At 56.9% G+C, this 20,419-nt stretch overlaps 8 protein-coding genes across 8 annotated transcripts; 2 read left to right on the top strand and 6 right to left on the bottom strand.

Moving 5' to 3' along the window:
• Window positions 1-218: 218 nt before the first annotated feature.
• Window positions 219-1,376, bottom strand: B0T26DRAFT_675864 (uncharacterized protein; the record flags this gene model as incomplete). Its single annotated transcript, XM_060439896.1, has 1 exon — window positions 219-1,376. One exon carries the CDS (start codon window positions 1,374-1,376, stop codon window positions 219-221), a length of 1,158 nt encoding a protein of 385 aa, XP_060296375.1.
• Window positions 1,377-3,163: 1,787 nt separating this feature from the next.
• B0T26DRAFT_675863 (uncharacterized protein) lies at window positions 3,164-4,551 on the bottom strand (the record flags this gene model as incomplete). The annotated part of the gene is made up of 7 exons (XM_060439895.1): window positions 3,164-3,210; window positions 3,275-3,428; window positions 3,471-3,630; window positions 3,733-3,944; window positions 4,053-4,166; window positions 4,414-4,489; window positions 4,547-4,551. The coding sequence occupies 7 exons, from the start codon at window positions 4,549-4,551 to the stop codon at window positions 3,164-3,166; spliced, it is 768 nt and encodes a 255-aa protein (XP_060296374.1).
• Window positions 4,552-6,602: 2,051 nt separating this feature from the next.
• On the bottom strand, window positions 6,603-7,423 carry B0T26DRAFT_675862 (uncharacterized protein; the record flags this gene model as incomplete). The annotated part of the gene is made up of 2 exons (XM_060439894.1): window positions 6,603-6,979; window positions 7,051-7,423. 2 exons carry the CDS (start codon window positions 7,421-7,423, stop codon window positions 6,603-6,605), a joined length of 750 nt encoding a protein of 249 aa, XP_060296373.1.
• A 386-nt stretch (window positions 7,424-7,809) lies between these two features.
• B0T26DRAFT_751616 (uncharacterized protein) lies at window positions 7,810-9,313 on the bottom strand (the record flags this gene model as incomplete). Its single annotated transcript, XM_060445402.1, has 2 exons — window positions 7,810-7,941; window positions 8,006-9,313. 2 exons carry the CDS (start codon window positions 9,311-9,313, stop codon window positions 7,810-7,812), a joined length of 1,440 nt encoding a protein of 479 aa, XP_060296372.1.
• A 480-nt stretch (window positions 9,314-9,793) lies between these two features.
• On the bottom strand, window positions 9,794-11,920 carry B0T26DRAFT_751615 (heterokaryon incompatibility protein-domain-containing protein; the record flags this gene model as incomplete). Its single annotated transcript, XM_060445401.1, has 1 exon — window positions 9,794-11,920. One exon carries the CDS (start codon window positions 11,918-11,920, stop codon window positions 9,794-9,796), a length of 2,127 nt encoding a protein of 708 aa, XP_060296371.1.
• Window positions 11,921-12,277: 357 nt separating this feature from the next.
• On the bottom strand, window positions 12,278-13,838 carry B0T26DRAFT_645918 (uncharacterized protein; the record flags this gene model as incomplete). Its single annotated transcript, XM_060437771.1, has 3 exons — window positions 12,278-12,876; window positions 12,938-13,239; window positions 13,297-13,838. 3 exons carry the CDS (start codon window positions 13,836-13,838, stop codon window positions 12,278-12,280), a joined length of 1,443 nt encoding a protein of 480 aa, XP_060296370.1.
• A 1,320-nt stretch (window positions 13,839-15,158) lies between these two features.
• B0T26DRAFT_710273 (catalase-like domain-containing protein) lies at window positions 15,159-17,828 on the top strand. The gene is made up of 4 exons (XM_060441973.1): window positions 15,159-15,487; window positions 15,546-15,974; window positions 16,060-16,251; window positions 16,307-17,828. Exons 1-4 carry the CDS (start codon window positions 15,257-15,259, stop codon window positions 17,666-17,668), a joined length of 2,214 nt encoding a protein of 737 aa, XP_060296369.1. The 5' UTR covers window positions 15,159-15,256; the 3' UTR covers window positions 17,669-17,828.
• Window positions 17,829-18,669: 841 nt separating this feature from the next.
• B0T26DRAFT_740897 (short chain dehydrogenase/reductase family protein) lies at window positions 18,670-19,558 on the top strand (the record flags this gene model as incomplete). The annotated part of the gene is made up of 3 exons (XM_060443902.1): window positions 18,670-18,937; window positions 19,019-19,180; window positions 19,233-19,558. 3 exons carry the CDS (start codon window positions 18,670-18,672, stop codon window positions 19,556-19,558), a joined length of 756 nt encoding a protein of 251 aa, XP_060296368.1.
• Between the last annotated feature and the right edge of the window lie 861 nt (window positions 19,559-20,419).

Raw genomic sequence — 20,419 nt, 5'->3', positions numbered from 1 at the left:
CAGTCTCTTCTACAGCGTTTACTTCCAAGGCAGCTGTAAAGATATGAGCTGTATAATTAATTGCGACAGTACTAATTACCACTCTGAGGAAAATAATACAACACGTGCAAATAAATGATTGCAACAAGTAAAGAAGGACGATAAAAAAAACAAGAATCAAAACACAACCCGGGCAACTAGGTAATTATCAACCTCATTGCCCCAGAGTACACTATCGCTCACAAATCATCCTGAACAACCAACTTCTGACCCTCATTCTCGCCCACGCCATCCGACTCAACCTTCTTCAGCCCGAAACAGCCATGCACATCATCAAAAACCACGGAAAACCCACGATAAAAGAACCGCCCGGTATTCACAAACGTCGGCGTGCGCAGCGCGACACTGACATGCCACGGGTTGACGTTGGGCACCGACGGCGTGCCAACGACAAACTCCTCGACGGCGACCGGCGGCAGCCCGGGCTCACCAAACGCGATCTGCACCCTGCTGCCGTCGGGCAGCTTCGCGATCGGTTTCGGCAGCGTGCCATTGGGCAGGCTGACGTAGCTCTGGTTGAGGCCCGTGTCGAGCAGGGCGTTACCACACGCCGGCGTGGTGTCGTTGACGACGATGCACGCGCGCGGGCCCATCCAGTCAGCCACGCCAGGGTACGGCACGGGCTGCAGCGCGTAGAAGGCCGCGCCGGCCGTGTTGGCATCCGTCAGCCCGAGCGCGGCGCCGCGGCTGTCGAGCACGTAGCCGGCGTTGAATGAGGTGTTGGACACGGGCAACCCGGCGATGGCGGCGACGTTGCGCAGCGGGTTCTTGTCGGGCGTGGCTTGCGAGGCGGCGCTCGACTCGCGGCCGAAGCCGATGCCGAGCATGGCGACGCCCGTGCTGTTGATGCGCGTGTCGCGCTTGTCGAGGCAGTGCGGTGTGCGCGTGGCGTCGTAGTCGAGGCAGCGCGAACAGTCGACCATGGCGAGGAGCGTGGCGTGCGTCTCGACGACCGGGTGCAGCGTGTGGTTTCGCGCGTCGGCGTTGAAGAACAGGGTCCGCGACACCCAGCACCCCTCGTAGTACACGCGGCTGCTCGACAGGTACTCGTCGCCGGGCTGGCCGCCCTGCTCCGCGCATCCGCGGTTGAAGTCGTAGCCCACGTACTTGGCCGGTAACACGATGCCCTGGCTGCCTGTGTCGGCTAGGGGCGTGAACCGCCGTCCCGATGGCGAGCCGACGCGGAACGAGAGGTACACGGGCGACTCCCAGTCGACTCCGGACGAGTCGGCACCAGCCCAGGGGATCATGGCCGAGGTCGTGAAGTTTGTGTAGCGGCTCGCAGCAGCCAGCGGCACACCCGCCGCGGCGAAGAGCTTGGCAAAATTGGAGACCATGGTTGTGGTGGTGGTTGCGGTGGTGGTTGCGGTGGTGGTTGCTGTTGTCCAGGCTGCAGGCACCAGAGGTCTGTTTGTCCACCGGTGTAGCGGTGCTCCGTGGCAATGGTGGTTTTGTTGTCGTTGGGTGGTGTGGATGAGAGATTTGAGGGTGATATTGGTTTGGGGGTGATGTTGGTTTGGGGATGGGAATCGGGAACTGGGAGAGTTAACATCTCATTTGCACCACACCAAGTTCGGTGTGGCAATGAGAGCTGAGCTGAGGGGAGGTCGAGGCCTAGAACGTCTCTTTGATGCGATTTTGTCGCTGGGCGTCGGCGCGTAATTTCACTAGTGCCCTTTCGTTGCCATGGCTAGCAAGGTCGAAGCAAAAGTGGCGAGCTGAGATATTCAATAGTGCCGCCGAGTTGCAGGGGTGGGAAATTCGTCAACACCATGCCACGTTCAAATTGCCTGCTTCATTATTTGAAGAGTTATCTGGAAAAACTACGCTGAAGATCTATTTTTATTAGGACATGTCCAGGATGGCGAGATGATACCCGACGCAATTTTCTCTCTATTATCATGAAAAGTCGTGAATGGAAAGAGGATATCTGTTGTAGTGATTTCCCAGTACATAGAACCTATAGAACCTGTGTAAAATCAACTAGAACTACCTCAACGACGGGACTCGGGATAGAAGAGAGTTCTTCTCGACCTTTCCTTGGATATTCTTAATTGCATTTCTAACACCGCGTCAAGCTCTTTAACGTGTTGCGAAGATTTTTCAAGGATTTCCAGCTGAAGTACCGGTATTATAGCGTCGACGAGGACCTTTGCTTTAGGAAGCGTCAACAGAAACCCCACGTTAGTCCTATATTCGACGTCCAGGGCGTGTCGCAGAGGTGTGTATCCGTCCCTGCCTTCGTCTGCGGTTTGGGCCAGTAACGGGTCGATGTCGTTCCGGGACCTCGACTGCTCTTGCGTGCCACTTGCATCCGCCGTGGGCTTTCCCACTTGAACTTGCCGGATCCAGCTGTCTAGAAAGTCGGTGTCGATCTGTCGAGGGAAGAACAGAAGTTGTACGAAGACACCTTGAAGGACTGCGAAAACCAGTTCAACAGGATTGTGAGGACTGCGAAAACCAGTTCGACAGGATTGTGAGTACTAACAACGAGGCTAAGAAGAATAAGTACTCTGTTCTTCTCACTACCATCATGAAGCCCCAGCAGCTCTGCAATCATGGAGTAGCGAACCTTGGTTTATGTGAACTGTGTGGGGCGATGACCAAGATACTCAGGCATTGCTGGATAGTAATTCACAATGCCCCGACTGCTCCCGAGATCTCGGCAGGAAACAGGCAAATTCGCTGCTAAATCCATTCGCCGACTCACCCTCCCGTACGCACTGTCCTCCACGAGCCGTGAGTCTAGCATTGGCGGTCGCTCACCTTGATTGGCCGGAGAGATTACGCCACTATCTAGCGGGTTTCGAAACATCGGCCAGATGACGGGGTCTTCCAAGCTTCAGGCGGTGGCCCAGAATATTAAAGCCTTGCTTCCCTGTTCCAAAAGGTGAGCCTCCTTATTCCCGGAAAATGGTCATAGCTTGAGATCACTAAACCAGCCACATCACGGTTCACAGCATCATCTTCACATCGTGGCGTGACACAATCGACATGCTCGGCCCGATGCTAACCTATCACAACATCCCGTACCTCTAGATTGACGGGAGGGTCGGGATTTTAGACCGCATGAGCATAATCTCCCGGTTCTAAGACACCGACGAGGCTTGTTTCCTGGTCATGTCTACTGCGATGGGGGCAGTCGGGTAAATTCACGGCCATCCCCTTTTCCTGCGTTTTTCAACTGTCAAATAATTGGACTAACAGCCACTCTAATACATAGACTGACACCTACCGCCGCAACTCGTGTCCATATCGTCGAGCCGTAGTGGAACCCGTCCGTGGAGGACCTGGCCATTGCCCGGGCACTGCGCAACGGCCAAGAGCGCACGGTGATCGTTGTGAGATATATCGCCAAAGGCACGCTCGCGATTAGTGAGCCGATTAAACTGTGACCATTGGATGTCTCCCATTGGCAACATTTTGCTAACCATCTGAGACTCGACAGCGATGCCAACGACGCGGTCGGGGCCGGCGCTGTTCTTCTCGGTGATGTAGGCCAGCAGGCGCGGCGCGACGCCGTTGCCGCGGTCGTGGATCGCCGCGTACACTTCGGCCTCGGCCCGCGTGCCGGCGCTAACCCCGCGCCGGCTACCGCCGTCGGTTACGTCCTAGACCTGGGGCGTGATGCGGCGGCGAGCAGTGAGCTCTTCGTTTGCGACAACCAGGACTTTCTGGGCTCCGAAAGTCTACAGTCTCTCCTCGGGTGTCATGGGCGGCAGCCCGTCGCGTTTAGCCAGGTTCTCGGGGTAGCTCATCGCCCAGACGTGGGCGCTCCAGCCCTCGGCTTCGGCGAGCTTGGGTTCGGGGATTCTGTAGCGGCCCCGTTCCCAGAGACTGTAGCCTGGGATCGAATAGTTGACTCGGGGGATGTCGGCCGGACAGGGACCCGCGACGCCCACGAACTGTTGCTTCCAGGTCGACGACACGACCAGTTTGTCCTCGTCGTTCGGCGATAGGCGAGCGGCGTTCCAGTCCCCGGGCGGGAGAGTGTTGAAGGCAAAGGGCTAGACGTCCAGGTTGCGCGCAAAAGCCTCTTCCCAGGCCTGGATGTCTTCGTCAGTCCCCCGCATCAGATGCCACAGCGTGTCGGTGTAGAATAGATACTTGATGCTGCCGTCGCCGTCCTCGACTCGGTAGTAGGCGTCATCCAGGTCCCATTAGGACGTAGGGGCCGTGCCAGGATGGCCGTCTCCGACGAGCTGGAAGCTGGCTGTCTTTCTCATGACCAAATCGTGCACACCCATAGCAAATTCTAGTGTAGGAAGTTCAAGTAAAAGTCAAGGTTGAGGATGCGTCAGGTAGATGGGACTTTGAGGCAGAAGAGTCGAGTCAAAAGTCGAAACCAGGCTGGAGCGGGCGAGGGAGGGGAACCAAACCCTTCTTATCGGCCGGGTTGAAATAGCCGCAGCGAAAGGGAGCCAATGGGTGGGTTGACTCGGTGGCATGGCTGCGCCCATGTAATTAGAACGGGTATCACGCACAGTGTGACTACAAAACAACATACTCCATTGCTGCATCATGCCACTATGTGTCACAAAGAGGAGAAGTCCATCGTGGCCAGTCACTGTGAGCAATAAATGTTGCTCTATTGGTTCTATCCAAGCTATCTAGGTGTAGGAGTGTCCGGGGGGCTAATCATGGTGCTGTGACTTTGGGGGGTGTTGAGATCCATTTCCGAGCCATCCAATCCGTATCATTCCAGAAGAAGAAAAACTGATCAATCTAATCACTGGCCGATCCGCCTTCTAGTCCAGTCAGCAAAATATCCTCCGCGCAGTCTTGTGTTCTTGTGTTCTCATGGTGTCTACCAATTGGCAATCTCCGGCTTGGTCATCCTTCCTATAACCTCATTACTCATCACTATTAGCACCCATCCCGCTATCAAGAGTAGTTGTGCCTTCTTGGCTTATGAGCGTCCACCTGGTAGTCACAGGTGCAACTTTCCTGACCCTTGCAGCGGCGGAGGATGACGACATATTTGTGGTTACAGCTGCAACTGTACGGCACTTCCTGCCTGATGCACCTTTCGTCGCGACTTGTGATGTCTCAGATGAGGATTTGTGCTGCTGCTTGTTGCTAGGGATTTGGCTGAGGTGACTACGGTGGTGGTGGTGGTGGTGGCGTATAGTGTGTTTGTATGTGCTTGACGGTATATCGTTAAAGGGGTGTTTGTGGTGACAAGGTGGCTGTTGTAGCCTGTAGATGTTTTTCTCTCGTGGCGAATGATCTGTGTGTGCTTGAGTGTGCTTGTTCTTGATGCTTTCTCGGTGCCGGATGAAGGAAAGATGATCTTAACAAGAGTAGCTCTCGTTGACCCTTTATACCCGGACGGTAGCCCAATTAGTCACCATCGGAATCTGCTTTGGAAACAAAACCCGACTCTTTGCTTCATTATTCAGACATTTTCGGCTTCCATAGCAGGTCAGTTACTGCTTGCCGTACGCCTTGGGTCTCGTCTAGGGTCTGATATGGCTGTGTTGATCACAAGAGAGTTCAAAATCCCGGAGTGCGCCCACGTCCTCGGCGGCTTGATATATTGCGGCTGCCCTTGAGCAGGGCACTTGTTGTCATTGGACGTCGCCATGGCCAGCAGATCCCAGAGTGCCGAGGAGTCAAACTCGACACCTCCCACTCGTAGGGCGGAGTTGACTTCGACCGTGTCATTGGAAATGACAGCGAATTGATCAAGTGGGCTGGACAAGAGGACCCGCAGATAATCACTTCTCAATTACAGAAAGACGGTACCGAATCAGTAGAATCTACCTACTCCCTTGAATTCATACTGCATCTGCAGCAGCCATGAATTCATACTGTACCTGCAGCAGCTCATGCAAGGCATCCGTGGGCAGTTGGCGCTTACACGGATCCGACAGTCCGGGGCGGCGTGCAATTGGACACCGCTCGGACATTCGGTTGCGTTGGCAGTTCCTCCGCCACGGAAACCCGGCCGCTCTTTCCATGACCACTACGTTTGAAGAATGCCCAAGAACGTATTTCAAGTCCGCCATGTAGGGATCAAATAATGAAAGGAGTCAGTCGATGCTGTCCTCGTGAAGATAAAGACCCCTTTGCAGACCTTTTCTTTAGCCGTGCTCAGTCTGCCCGGTCTCTGTCTGCCCGATCTCTGATATTAGCGGTCCGACTGACTCCCCTCTAACTCGACTATCACCGCACACCGATACACATGCCAACGTTGGCCCTTAACCCCAGCCAGATCAGTTGAGCGGTGGTCGGTCAGGTTGACGGCGAGCAGAGGCCTCCCATCTTCGTGGAATTCCTAGAACGGAACTCGAGTGGACGTGTCGGTAGCAATCACTCCTCATTTCAGGTGTGGGTCTTCTTCAGGGAACTCTTTCTCGAGTCCTACCGGCATAACGATAGCCATGACGATGATAAAGGACAAGGTAGGAATGAGAACGCGGCTTCTACGTCGAAGCAGATATTCATCTTCTCGACAGCTACGACTCTATTACCCGTATTATTCTCTAGCGCCGAGCCCAGATCCCTATTATTCTGCCCCAAAATCCCACCAATCTTCACACCAAACACACCTCGAACTATCAGATAATCTTGTCCTCCCACGGCTCGCCCCAGGGAACCGTTCCATCACCATACACGCGCACGAGCCTCCATAGCACCATCTCGATGCTCTTCGCGGTGCCCTGCACGTACTTGGTGTCGGCCGAGCTGCCCAACAGGCCCGGGATCTTGGTGGTGTTGGCTTCGAACGCCGACTCGTCAAACTCGTGCAGGGCCAGCAACCGCGGCCCGCCGCCCATGGTGTTGTTGAAGCGGCTCGTGCGCCGCCAGCCAGGCAGCCGGGACACCTCGCCAATGTACGTGCTGTGGTACCAGTCTTCGAAGAAGTCTGTGTAGTTGACGGGATTCGTCTTGAACGACGGCTCGATGGCTTCGGTGACGAGGATCGGGCCGCGTTCTGATTATCAAACAGGGTTAATTAGTCATGTCCCGGAGAACATGAATAATTAGAGTGTAAGGGAAACAGACCATCGCCAGTACTCCCGCTCTTCCACGTCTCGACGTGTGGGCCGGCCATGGCGATGAACTGGGCGACCTTGTTGACGGGCCCGCCGCCGGGCAGGGCGGGGTCGGTGAGAGTGACGTTGAGGAACTCGGGCGCGGCGAGCGCCGCCACGTCGGGGTACTTGTACGTGACGAGGAACGGCGTCGGTCGCCGCGCGTCGGCGCTCTGGTACCGCCACGCCGTCGTGATGGCCCCCGCCTTCCCCCCCATCCAGTCCGGGATGTGCACATTCTCGTACCATTTCACGTAGTTGTCGTACGGCAGCGCGTCCTTGTAAGCCGGCAGCACGCCTGAGCTGACCCAGAAGATGCCCGGCACGGGCGCAGACAGCGACATGGTAGAGACTAAAAGGGGTTGGCTGGTTGGTTCGTTTTTCTTTTTTCTTTTCCTCTACTTTTCTTTCCTTTGCAGAACCTCCCCCTCATCGACATCGTCGTGGACAAGCCTTTTAAGTTGTTGTCAGCTTCGTGCCCGGGTATATGCCAATACCCGACAGCCTCAATTCCATATGGTTATTTCTTTGTAGTGGAAGATTCCGCACAATTTCCAGCCCGTCCATATATTAAATGCAAACTTTATCCCGTCGGAAAGAAGCGGTGGTGTGATTGTGTGCTGCGTGGGGGAGCATTACGGATTTCTAGGCCTCCAATTTTGTGTCGTTACCGTATAAAACGGTCGTTAGTCCGGGCGCTACCGCAGTTTTCACCGCGGGTTTCACCAGACTACATTTCGTGGTCGTGGTCGTGGTTGAAATAGTTTTCAGCTGTTCTACTTTGAAGAGTGGCGTTGTGATGTGTCTTTGGAATGAGCAATGTGCCGTTCAATGACAGAATGGAAAGCATATGCGCCGCAGCCTGCAACGCGGGAACTTGTCAATATCACGGCCACCGGAAGAAGAGCATTTTCTTGAGGACTTACGCGGGCTTCGATGGTAATCGTCCTCGGATCAGGATTGTTGATGGTGTCGCACGCCTGGTGATAGCACGGGTCCTGCGCGGCTCCCGTGCCCGTGTTGAGGAAGCCAAACGGCTTGCCCAGCACCTGCCAAAAGGACGCGTAGTCGCTGCCGTTGGTGATGATGGCGGGCGTGACAACCAACCCCTGGCTCTCAAAGTGGTCGACGTAGATGCGCTCGATGACGTCGGACCCCGCCGGCGCCACGCTGCCATGCGTGCTGCCGTCGCCGTCGCCCACGCCAAAGTAGCCTTTGGACACCATGTCAAAGTTGAGGTAGGCGAGAATCCGGTCGGCCTCGTCGGCGGCCAGGCTTGTGCAGTACGCCCTCGACCCGACCAGGCCGTTCTCCTCGGCGCCCCACCACGCAAAGCGCACCTTGTTTCTTGTCTGGTACTTGATCGTGCCGCGGAAGAGCTCCAGGAGCAGGCTGGTTCCGGAGCCGTCGTCGTTGATGCCCGGGCCCGCCTGCACGCTATCCAGGTGCGCCCCAAGCACGATCACGTTGTCTGGGTCGCCGTCCTCGGTCTCGACCAGGATATTCTGCGTCGTCCGGTTCTCGATACTTTGCGTCTGCTGGAAGTAGGCCTGGACAGCTCCACCAGCGTCAAGCAGCTGTTTGATGCGCAGCCCATCGTCCTGGTTGATGAAGCCGGCTGGGACGAACTCCGGGTTCGGCGCGCTCAGCGTGCCGGCAGTAGCATTCGCGGCTTGGTCGTTGTAGATGAGGACAGCGGCGGCGCCTGCACGCGCAGCCGGAAGCACCCGGCCGGCAAGTGTGCCCCCCGTCAAACAACGCCATCGCTGGACCAGCACAATCTTACCCGACACGTCCAGCCCGTCGTAAGAGGCTGCGTCGCAGCCTGCCACGCCCTCTGGCCCGTGAACCACCTCCGCCGTGAGGCCCGCGGCACTGGTGGACGGCGAGAACGTCAAGCCGTAGACATAGATGCCTTCGCCGTCAACTTTCAGCTCGATGGACTCGACGCGGCTGAATAGGGCTGTGAAGTCTTGCTTCCACGCCTTAGTCCCAGTGATATTAGAGACGCGGTTCCACACGTAGTCGACCGACGCCGCGTAGCCGGGCAGTCCAAAGGCACGGTTGCCGCCATTCGCCGATGCAATTTCGTCTAGAGCCACGAGGTTGGCCCACAAACCTTCTGTCGTGATTTCCGCCTGGAGCGCTGTCGAGTCGATTGTGGGTTTATTGTCCAACCCGGCCACGATTGACGACAGCGACGCAACAGCAGTGGCAGTTCGAGTGAGCTTCATGACGCTCGCTTGTTGAATTGAGAGTGGTGTCAGTCTATGCGATACGCGAGCAAATAGGAAGGGCTAGTCCTATTACTGGAATGTTCGTGCATTTTAAACACCAAGGTCCAACTCCGCTCAGCGTTGTATCGATGCGGGTACTAGTTGTTAGTTTTGTCCCCAATAGGAAGCAGGGCTGGATTGGGAAGGTCAAGGATGCTGATGGTGAGTTCTAAAGTGCCAAGTCCCCGATCAGCCTGAAGAACGGGTTTATTGTGGGAGGCAAGAACCCGTTGCCTCGAGCTATGTCACATGCCAGGATGGGTGTCGACGGTAGTTGAATTTACCGAACTCGTGACAAGAGAGCGTCTTGTCTAGCAGCATTGCCAAATCCGAAACTGGTGACTTCCAAGCGAATCAAGTGCTCTTTCGACAACACTAATAAAAGGCCAAGCATTTAGCACAGATTACGCCTTCCACGACCCCCTCTTCAATCACCAGTCACGCCAACAAAAATTCCGTTGGCTGCGGCTGCTCCGCGACAAACTCGCCCTTCATGACGCCATGCACATAAGCCGGGCCCTTCACCACATACGACCCGTTTCCAAGGCTCCCTAGCACCAGTGGCGCCGGCACACCGTAGAAGACCACCACCAGGTCGCCCGGCTCAGCCGAGTCCGGGACATAGCCGACACGGCCATCAGCCGACGCAAAGCTGCGACTCTGGTACGCGAGGCGGCGCGTGTCGGCCAGATATGCCCAGCCACTTCCGTGCGTTAGCGCTGACAGCCACGTGAGAGGATCCAGCAGGTCGGATTCCGAGTTCACCCTCTCGAAGAGCTGTGCATGGCTGCCGTCTTCGTTCATGATGGTGTTGCCGCCCAGCAGGGCCACATCGAGCGACACCTTCCAGTTCGGCATCTCTGCTGCTGGCACTGGGGCTGGAACGTCACTACCGCTTGTGTTGTTGTTGGCGCTGGACCTTCTGGCCTCCGCGACACGCGCGAGCAGCTCGCGGAGCCAGCGCCGCTGAAGCAAAAACTGCAGCGCATGGTCGTCGACAGCCGGTATGTCGCGCCCGGGCAGCTGTAGTCGCTCGCTAATTTGCTGCAACTCGGGAGCGTCGCGGTCAAAGTCGGTGTAGTCGGTGTCACGAAAGTCCTGCGAGTCTGACTGGAAGGCCTGCCGGAACGTAGGACCGACCGTGGCGACGGTGCAGAGAACCGTGCCGGCCAGGCGAAGGACGATTTTTATGGCCGGCTCGTCCTCGCCCGGGTCCATGAACATGACCTCGCTGGCCTGCGCCTTGGTGCCGCCGCACGCGTTGAACGACCTCCACGTCAGGCCGTTGTATGGGAACTCTGACCAGTTCACGGCCCACGACTCGAGGCCGCGGATTGCGGCCGTCGTGGCGGTGGGTCGGGCCAGGCGGCGCGGCAGGACGAGAAACGAGCCGTCGCCGGCGCGCAGGAACGCCATGCTCGCGCGGTTGAACACGTCGGCTGCCGAGAGCGCGTAGTTGATTTCGATGCCCAGTGCGTCGTTGGCCAGGCCCAGCAGAGCGAAGATGAGGTCGCGCGGGTCCGTGGAGTGGATAGCGGCGTCCTGCCCGTAGCTGCCGAGGTAGCACATAGTCAGCAGGTGGTCGAGGCCCAGGTAGCGCCCCGGGATGGCCCTCATGGTCAGCGTGCCGAGCATGCGGGGGTTGAGCTCGGGGATGTGGTTGCGGGCGTAGTTGTGGACAATGGCGTTCTTGGCAGCGTTGAGCAGCGGCGAGTCGTGCAGCAGCAGCGAGTCGCGCATGCCCCAGGCAAGGTGCATGACTAGCACAAACATGTCGCCGTCGACACGCCGGTCGCCAAAGGCAAACGCGACCTTGTTGGCCAGCAGCAGCTCCTGCAGCACCCAGGCGCGCGTCCACCAAGGGCACTTGGCCAAGTTGTTGAGCAGGATGAACAACCTGGGGATTTCGTCAATCATGCCCATGATCTGACGGCCGGCGCGCATCACATCGCGCTGTGCTTGCGATTCCATCTCGTCGTCCCGACGTGTCCAGTTGGCGCCCCGCGACAGCCACACGCTCATAGGAGCGTAGCCGCACGTGCGCCAGCACTCGAAGCGCTGCAGGCGGTCAGCGACCAGGGCGACAGCATCGAGCGAGAACATCTGCGGCCCGTCGCGGTTGTCGGCCGTGGGGCCGAGCCACACGAGTGTCGTGGCCGCGGCAGCATAGATGTCGCCCATCAGCTGGACCTGCCACGTCTTCTCGGCGTCGTCGGCCTGGTCGATGCACAGGGCGTCGACCCAAAGCCGCAGCTCGTCGTCGCGGCCGCCGCGAAGATTCAGGAGGGCCCAGCTGAGGTTCTCGCCGATGGTGGTGCTGAACGACGCCACATACATGGACTCGCCGGTCGTGGCGTCGCGGACCGAGTAGTCGACGTCGACGGGGGCGCGGTTTTCTTCTTGTGGCCCCCAGACGTAGGAAAGTGCGGAGAATGTTCCTGCATCTGCCAGCGGGACGTGTTCGAGATCGCAGCGGTACGGGAACGAGCTGTCAGCGTCGGGCCGCAGAATCAGTATCCGGATTTCCTGGGCATCTCTGTCCAGCGCTTGATACACGATAGGCATGGTGTTTTGTTGCTTTATTTTTTCGTCAGATCTGCTCGGTAGACGTTTCATGTGGTTTCGGACTTAGTACAAGGAGAAAAACACCGTGTGCCGTGGCAAGGCTCTGGTCTGATTTTAAATACTGGCGCATAGGGTAGTGAAAATGGTGGCAGTGCGTCCCGATTGGGAATAGTTCCATGCAACGTCATTGCTCTGTTCATGCACAGGTCAAGTGACCATTTTCTAGTTGATGTAGAGGGAACGTAGGGGGGAACGTAGGGAGGAACAATGTTAAATTCGATGTTGCCCCGGTAGATGGTAGCTGTTTCTCCGTGTGTTTTCTCTCGCTCTGGCCCCGGATATGCAGTCCCGCAGAATTCACACCTCTTCTTCACTGCGCAGATGATCAAATCTCAGCACGCTCTGCATCAGCACATCGGCGCCCGTTGCACAATCTTCTGCCTTGGCGAACTCTTCGGGGTTGTGGCTGACCCCGTTCCGGCACGGGACAAAAATCATGCTCGTTGGGCAATGCCGCGAGGTGTAGACCGAGTCATGCCCCGCGCCGCTGACCATTTCCCGAAACAAGCTAGTGTCTCCCGTCACAGATAGCGCCGAAGCCCGGACGGTCTCGATGCAGGAAGGGTGGAAGTCAACGGCGGGTGAGATGGTGTCAGTCTGCCAGGTCACCGACACATCAAGTCCCTTGGTGACATCCTTGGACGCCAGTCTAGAAAACTCGGCCTTCAACTCAGCCTCTAGGGTTTCAAGAGTGGCATCCGATGTAGCGCGTATGTCAAGAGAAAATTTGACCTGGCCCGGGATCGTATTGACGCTGCCTGGGGTTAGTGTCAGGATGCCGGTCGAGGCTAGAGCCGAGTGCTTGGCGGCCAAGTCGTGAGAGCACGCTATCATTCGACAAGCGGCCAGCATGGCGTCGGCTCGAGCATCGAAAGGCGTGGTTCCCGTGTGTGCATCTGAGAATTCGGCTGTCAGTAAATGACGATGTGGAAAGAGACTGCACGGATGAATGCGTACCTCGGCCTGTCAGTTGGACGGTATACCACCGATAAGCCTGGACGCCAGTGACGATGCCGATCTTTTGTTTGTGGTTTTCGAGGATCGGGCCCTGCTCGATATGAAGCTCAAAGTGCGCGGCCATGGGCATGGATGTATGACTTGCTGGAACGCTTCCCAAGTAGCCAATGCGCTCGAGTTCAGACCTCATTGTCACGGTGCCACCTCTAACTTCTCGAAGGCCGTGGGCAGTTTCGACTGGCACCTCGCCTGCCCACACACCTGACGAGACCATGGAAATAGGAAACCGGGCCCCTTCCTCACTGCGATTGGTGGCACATCAATAGCAATATCTCATGGCCGGTGACGAGGAAACGTACTTGGTCCAGTTCACCACCCCGACCGGAAAATGCGTCCTCGCGTCACGTTCGTTCAATATCCTCAGCATCTCAACGCCCGCGAGAACTCCAAGGATGCCGTCGTATCTCCCGCCGCTGGGTTGCGTGTCGAGGTGCGAGCCGACACAAGTCGGCGGTCCAACGTTCCGGCCGGGGCGGATGGCAAAAACGTTGCCCATCTCGTCGATGGTAACGGAACACCCGAGAGCCATCGTTGTCTCAACGAACCAGTCACGCGCTTTCTTGTCCGAGTCAGACAGCGACAGCCGGGACATGCCAGTTTCCGTGTCCAGCGAGCCCCACCGCTTTCCGGTGCCCCACTTACACGTGCGGTGCAGGTCGTTCATGAGGCGATCCTGGTTGACCGTGAACCCGCCGACACTCTGTCTGCGGCCGCTTGCGAGTCGCGCCGAGTGGGCAAAGCTCTTGGCTGCCCATTGTCCTCGGCTACCTTTCTTGAGGGCGGCAGCTCGTAGGAGAGGCAGCTGGTAGGCGAGCAGGGCCCGCGCGCGGCACGGAGCCATCATTTTTGAGAGAATTGAGCAGCTTTATGACGATTATCTGCCTGTGGGCCCAGACGAAATTTTCACTTGATCGAGCTGAAGAAGTAACGTAGGGTCTATTGCTGAAGTCGCTCCTTCCTAAATGTTTCCGTGTTTTGCGTCTGAGGTGCGGGGAAAGCAAGCGTGAGTGGACAATCCCTGGCCATTCACTGCCACTGCATTGAGCCAATCGGAGAATTGGCTGTGGTGGTCGGTTTGGAGTATGTCTTCGCGCCTTCCCTGGAATCACGGCTCCTAGAATCATGGCTCCTAGAATCACGGCTCGATCGTGTGCAGATGCCACTCGCAAAGCGGAGAAGGATCGATCAATGCGGCCATGTACGTACGTAACCTATTTCACTTTGGAAGTGACCTTGACGAGTGCATTGTGGGCCTCTCCAGGACACGGCGTGAAATATCCACAACCACTGCCGTATTTTTCCTTTCTCGAGCAAAGTCTTGTTTCCCTCCCGAGTTAGCGGGCCAATTACCACTCGAGCACCTTGATTATTCTCATCGGGCTCGCAAGATTGTGTCCCGATCCGTATCATACCCATCGATTACCTCAACCCCCTTTGGATGCTTGTCGACAGGGTAGTTCTATCTTTGGTCAAGCGGCTGCCGTTCGTTGGCAATGCCAGCTTCGTCAGATCGAATCCGATTCAGCCCCAATTCTGCTGTTGCAGATGCTACACTCCGAACGGTCGCCGTTGGTGTAGACAAGAAGAGAAAGTCAATAGGAAGGCGCTGATTGATCTAGCGAATTCAGTTTTCTGCATCCAAGTTACAATAAAGGGGGAAGGAGCGGAGACGTTCATTGTCGTTGCATGAGGTAAGCTCGACCCCTGTCTTGCATGCACTGTACCACTTCCATCCATCCCAAGCACGGTGTCTCAAAGGTCCACAATACAAGCACGGTTACAAGTGTACAAAAATACTCAAGGCCAATCTGAGTGCCGTCATGCTCTTTCGTTGTGTTTTGCAACTGCGACGGGCAAAACTCACCTTCGAGATCCGCAGGTGGATGCTGATTGGCTCGCAACGCTGGGCGCCCACACAGCATGACATCAACACTCTTGCTCTGCTGTTTGTCTCCACCTAACCGAACCATTACAGCTTTTGCAGCTCTTTTGCAGCCCCCAACCGTTGCAATTACAGCATTTCCGATGCCCCTCTGGCCCAAGCTCTCAGCACACTAGCTAGCACACCGCGTCACCGAGATGCGCCCCGCCCCACAGAACCGCTCATGGTCGGCGTTTCGCCGTCTCAGTGGTTGACGTCATCTACTGCCACTGGCGGCCAGACGTGACAGCCACGTATAATAAGAGAGAGATGGCCTTCCCGAGCCACAAGTTACCCTCCTTCCTAGTCCTTCTCCAAATAACCAACGACTCACATCCATGGCCGGTATCATGTCCTCAACGGTCCAAAAAGTGCAACAGGCCGTCATGGGCCCGCGGGAAGGCGACAAAGCTGCCGACCTGCTGAAGGACACCAAGGAGATGACGCCCAAGGCGCGTCTGACCACCGACTACGGTGTCAAATACACGTCGGCCGACGATTGGCTCAAGGTCGTCAGCCAGGACAAGACGGGTCCGGCGCTGCTAGAGGATCCTTTTGCACGGGAGAGGGTAACCACGCCTCGCCCACCCCCTTCTTCCACGCTGACATTTGCTCACCTCTGCCCAGATCCACCGCTTCGATCACGAGAGAATTCCCGAGCGCGTTGTGCATGCTCGGGGCAGCGGCGCGTTTGGCAAGTTCAAGCTCTACGAGAGCGCCGAGGACGTGACGCTCGCCAAGGTGCTGACTGACACGTCGCGGGAGACGCCTGTCTTTGTGCGCTTCTCGACCGTGCTGGGCAGCCGTGGTAGTGCCGACACGGTTCGTGATGTTCGCGGATTCGCTGTCAAGATGTATACGGAAGAGGGCAATTGGGACATTGTCGGCAACGACATTCCCGTCTTCTTCATCCAGGATGCCATAAAATTCCCCGACCTCATCCACGCCGGCAAGCCCGAGCCGCATAACGAAGTGCCGCAGGCTCAGACGGCCCACGACAACTTTTGGGACTTCTCATTCAACCACACTGAATCGACCCACATGTTTATGTGGGCGGTAAGCACTTGCCCTCCCGGATCGTCTCTTGGTATCCGGGGCTGATGATGTGGCTGATGATGTGGCTGATGATGTGCGCGTAAAGATGAGCGATCGTGGCATTCCTCGTTCGTACCGCATGATGCAGGGGTTTGGAGTGAACACGTTCGTCCTCATCAATGCCCAAGGCGTGCGCAGCTTCTGCAAGTTCCACTGGACACCCGAGCTGGGTGTTCACTCCTTGGTGTGGGACGAGGCCCTGAAGCTCGCAGGACAGGACCCAGACTTCCATCGCAAGGTATGTGCCACGCAGCCAGCCGTAGGCTTTCAGAGCAGCCACTGATGTATCACAGGATCTCTGGGAGGCGATCGAGAACGGCGTGTACCCCAAGTGGAGGTTTGGCATTCAGGTCATCTCCGAGGCAGACGAGCACAAGTTCGACTTTGACATTCTCGACGCCACCAAGATCTGGCCCGAAGATCTGGTGCCCGTCCGCTACATCGGCGAGCTCGAGCTCAACCGCAACCCGGACGAGTTCTTCCCGCAGACGGAGCAGGTCGCCTTCTGCACCAGCCATGTTGTTCCCGGCATTGGCTTCTCCAACGACCCGCTTCTTCAGGGGCGCAACTTCAGCTATTTTGACACGCAGCTCTCACGGCTAGGCATTAACTGGCAAGAGCTGCCCATCAACCGCCCCGTGTGCCCCGTCATGAACTTCAACCGCGATGGTGCGATGCGACACACCATCACACGTGGCACCGTCAACTACTGGCCTAACCGCTTCGAAGCCTGCCCCCCGGCATCTCACGCAGAGGGCGGGTACGTCGAACTTGCCGAGAAGGTGGCGGGTATTAAAGCACGGGCCCGAAGCGTGAAATTCCAGGAGCATTACAACCAGGCCCAGCTGTTCTGGAACAGCATGTCCCAGGTCGAGAAGAACCACATGATCAGTGCGCTCGCGTTCGAGCTGGACCATTGCGAAGACCCCGTCGTGTACGGTCGCATGGTGACCCGGCTGACCGACATCGATCTTGGTTTGGCGCAGTCCGTGTCGGCCTTGGCGGGCGGCGAGATGCCGCAGAGGGCAACCCGTCCCAACCACGGCCGCAAGGCGCCCGCTCTGAGCCAGACCGAGTTCCCCGGCGCGAAGCCGACGATCGCCTCGCGGCGCATCGCCATCCTCGTTGCCGACGGCTACGACGCCGTGGCCTTCTCGGCTGCCTACGCTGCCATCACGGCCGGTCTGGCCACCCCGCTCGTCATCGGTACCAAGCGCAACAAGATCGTGGCCGCAGATGGCACCACGTCTGTTACCCCGCACCATCACCTCGAGGGTTTCCGCTCGACCATGGTCGACGCGCTGTTCGTTCCCGGCGGGGAGCAGTCCATCAAGACGCTGTCCAGGAACGGACGCGCCCTGCACTGGGTTCGCGAGTCCTTTGGACACCTCAAGGCCATTGGCGCCACAGGTGAGGCTGCCGCGCTTGTCCAAAATGCCATCGCGCTGCCGCAGATTACGGCATCCGTCTCGGGTGACGTCGTCGAGCGCTACGGTGTTGTCACGATTGGCCAGGTCAAGCCCACAAACTTCAGCGAGGCGGTCACGATCGCCAAGGGCGCCAAGGGGTTCCTCGAGAGCTTCTTCTACGCTATTGCCCAGCACCGCAACTGGGACCGCGAGCTCGACGGGCTCAACACTCAGATTGCCTACTGAGGGGTGTCGATACAAAGTATAGGGGTGTTTTGGACGAGTCTATGTTAATAGCACGACTGTTTCACCGTTACAATGGAGTCTAGAGCAATATTTGACGTTGCCCACCTTACCAAGTGCCCATTAATGGGTAATATGAAGCAAAAAAATAGAGTATTCTTGCAATCGCTTGCCATTGTCCTACCCCATCCATGAGTCATTGCATCTGGCGCCCCAAACGCCACCTATTAGCAGGATGCAGCTCTAAAGCCATAATGCAGCTATCGGAGTCGACGGCGGCATTGCCAATGTTACGTATTAACCTGTGAGGGTGCAGGCTTCTTCATATATTATGCAGAGCTTTGGTTTCTTTTAATATAATCGGCAAGCCGTCACGAATAAGGCTCCACGAACAAGGCTCCACGAACAAGGCTCCACGAACAAGGCTCCACGCGATTATCCCTAGTTAGAGGGAATTAGATTAATTGTGAAACCAAGAAAACCACCGTTATATGCGTGCTAGATCAAGGGGTCCGGGATTTCCGCGTACAAGAGCATGGAACTGCAAGGACTTTGTGGGACCAGAGCTACAACCAAGCCAGAATGCAGAGGATTGGGGGCTATTCGCCCATTTTCTTGCTCTGACTTCCTAGTTGGGCTACAAGCCATCTAAATGTGGCCAAGAGTCGGCATCATTGCTAGTCAACACGGACGGGTAGGGCAACGTCGTCCAGCTCATCACCTTGACGGGTTGGTCGGAATTAGGACACATTCCTAACCGCCCTATCTTCGTCTATCTCCGGTTTCCAGTGCCATCGTCTTCTTCCATGAGCTGGACTATGTCCTGGTAGCAGGATGAGGCAGTCCTCCTGCACAGTCCTGTTTCTTTTACCTATCCATCCTCGACTCTGCGTGCCTCAACTCTGTGTGCCTCAACTCAGGACTCCAGCCCAACTCAGGACTCCAGCTCAACTCCGAACACTTGAACTACTCTCTGGCCTCACCCCTTAGCGATACTTGCCGCCATGGCATCTGCAGACTCCAAGGTTGTTTTCGTAACTGGGGCCAACCAGGGCCTGGGCCTCGCCATCATCGAGGTGGCCGGCCTGCGCTACCCAGACAACGTCTACATCCTGGGCAGCCGCGATGTCGGCAAGGGTGAAGAGGGCGTCCAGCAACTGCGTGAGAAAGGCGTCAAGGCCCGCGTCGACGTCGTCCAGCTCGAGGTCGACAACGACGAACATATCACCGCCGCCGTCGACTACGTGGCCAAGGCGTACGGCCGCCTCAACGGTAAGCTAGCTGTGCACTTTCCTTCTCGTCTCATTTAACCAGTTACCCGCCGCGGTTGACTAACTCCTTCGTGGCGCGCAGTGCCGGTCAACAACGCAGGGATGCTGCGGGGCGTCGGGGTGCGCGAGGATGACCCGGCGGCGATCCGGGCGACGTACGCGTCGCTGTTCGACGTGCACGTCACATCGGTGGCGGTGCTGACCCTGATTTTCAAGCCGCTGCTCTACCGGGCGCGCGCCGCTGGTCGTCAACGTGACGTCGGGGCTGGCCAACCTCGCCAACCTGCTCGACCCAGCCCGCCGCATGTTCCGCGTGCCGCCCTACGGCGCCTCCAAGGTCGCCCTCAACGGCCTGACCGCCCACCTGCAGGTCGACGAGAACGACCGCGCTGCTGATGACGCTGCTCACCCCGAAGCGCCATCGCTCGGCCCGCGCATCCGCTTCTTCATCTCGAATCCCGGCGTGCTGGCTACTAGCTTCTCGGGATTCCATCCCCGCGGCAAGGCGCCCCAGCTTGGCGCCGAGTCGGCTGTGCGCTTGATTGGCGATGCTGAGGGGGAGTATGATGACTACATCCAGTGGGAGTTTGAGGGCGGGGAGATGAGAAAGGTGCTGTGGTAGCTAGGAGGATTGTAACGTCGTCAGAGGGAATGAAGTTCCGTTAGTATTAGGGTTCGCCCCGTGTCTCACAGACTGGATACCTTACTCTTGGTGTTATCTAGCGCCGAGAATGAGACTCAGTAGGATTGATTTGTGGGTTAGTACCTAGTGAACTTGTTACTGGTTGTTTACACCTTGGATACAGCCCCCTGAGACACCTGGACGTCAAAGCAGGTGGTCGACTCAGGTAGTGTGAAATCCCGGAGGGCACTTTTCCGGTGTGTGGTAATTGACGGCGAAGCCCAGCTGGGAGAATACAGCACTCAACTTGCTAACTATTTTTAGCCTCGCCAGTGTTAAAACAGCGTACGAAAATCCATGATTGATCAGGCTTGGTCGTTATTCGGCACATCCGGGAGGCGCACTGGAGCAGTGTATTTCTTGTACAATACGATAAATGACGCAGAGTAAGCATATTGCATCCGGCATACATTGGGGCTCTTACCTATGCCTTCTAACCTTTGCCCCAGTAGTCCTGCGGGTGCGTTTAGCAGCAGAATATATGGGCATGGGCCTTTTCGCCGATTTTAGACGGGTTTGCTTTAGGTTTGGCTGCTCTCCGTTCCTCTTTTCGTCTACACTTGGTGTGTGGGGCACTGGGAACTGGGTTGTCCCGGCAACAGAACCATGCTTGATCAGCGTCTGTCGGTGGACAAACTGAATTGTTGAATCCAGTCTATCAGGCCCTCTCCAGCCGGGGCTCATTCACGTTCGCGCCAGGCCCGTTTTGGTGCCCTTAGAAAGAGAAAGCGGCGACCGGGCCTTTTTTAAAGCCACGACCCTTTCTATCAGGTACCGCGGTATCTAATATAGACTTAACTC

This window comes from Lasiosphaeria miniovina (genome assembly GCF_030549165.1).
Source record: "Lasiosphaeria miniovina strain SMH2392-1A chromosome Unknown B0T26scaffold_4, whole genome shotgun sequence".
Classification (NCBI taxonomy): domain Eukaryota; kingdom Fungi; phylum Ascomycota; class Sordariomycetes; order Sordariales; family Lasiosphaeriaceae; genus Lasiosphaeria; species Lasiosphaeria miniovina.
The sequence above is the reverse complement of the archived record's forward strand: the minus strand, read 5'-3'. Positions and strand labels throughout refer to the sequence as shown.

Bases quoted from the DNA above. Each gene is read 5' to 3' on its own strand.
- B0T26DRAFT_710273 (XM_060441973.1), top strand. From the start codon at position 15,257: ATGGCCGGTATCATGTCCTCAACGGTCCAAAAAGTGCAACAGGCCGTC. The intron at 15,488-15,545 runs GTAACCACGCCT...ACCTCTGCCCAG, and splicing joins ATCCTTTTGCACGGGAGAGG to ATCCACCGCTTCGATCACGA. The intron at 15,975-16,059 runs GTAAGCACTTGC...GTGCGCGTAAAG, and splicing joins CCCACATGTTTATGTGGGCG to ATGAGCGATCGTGGCATTCC.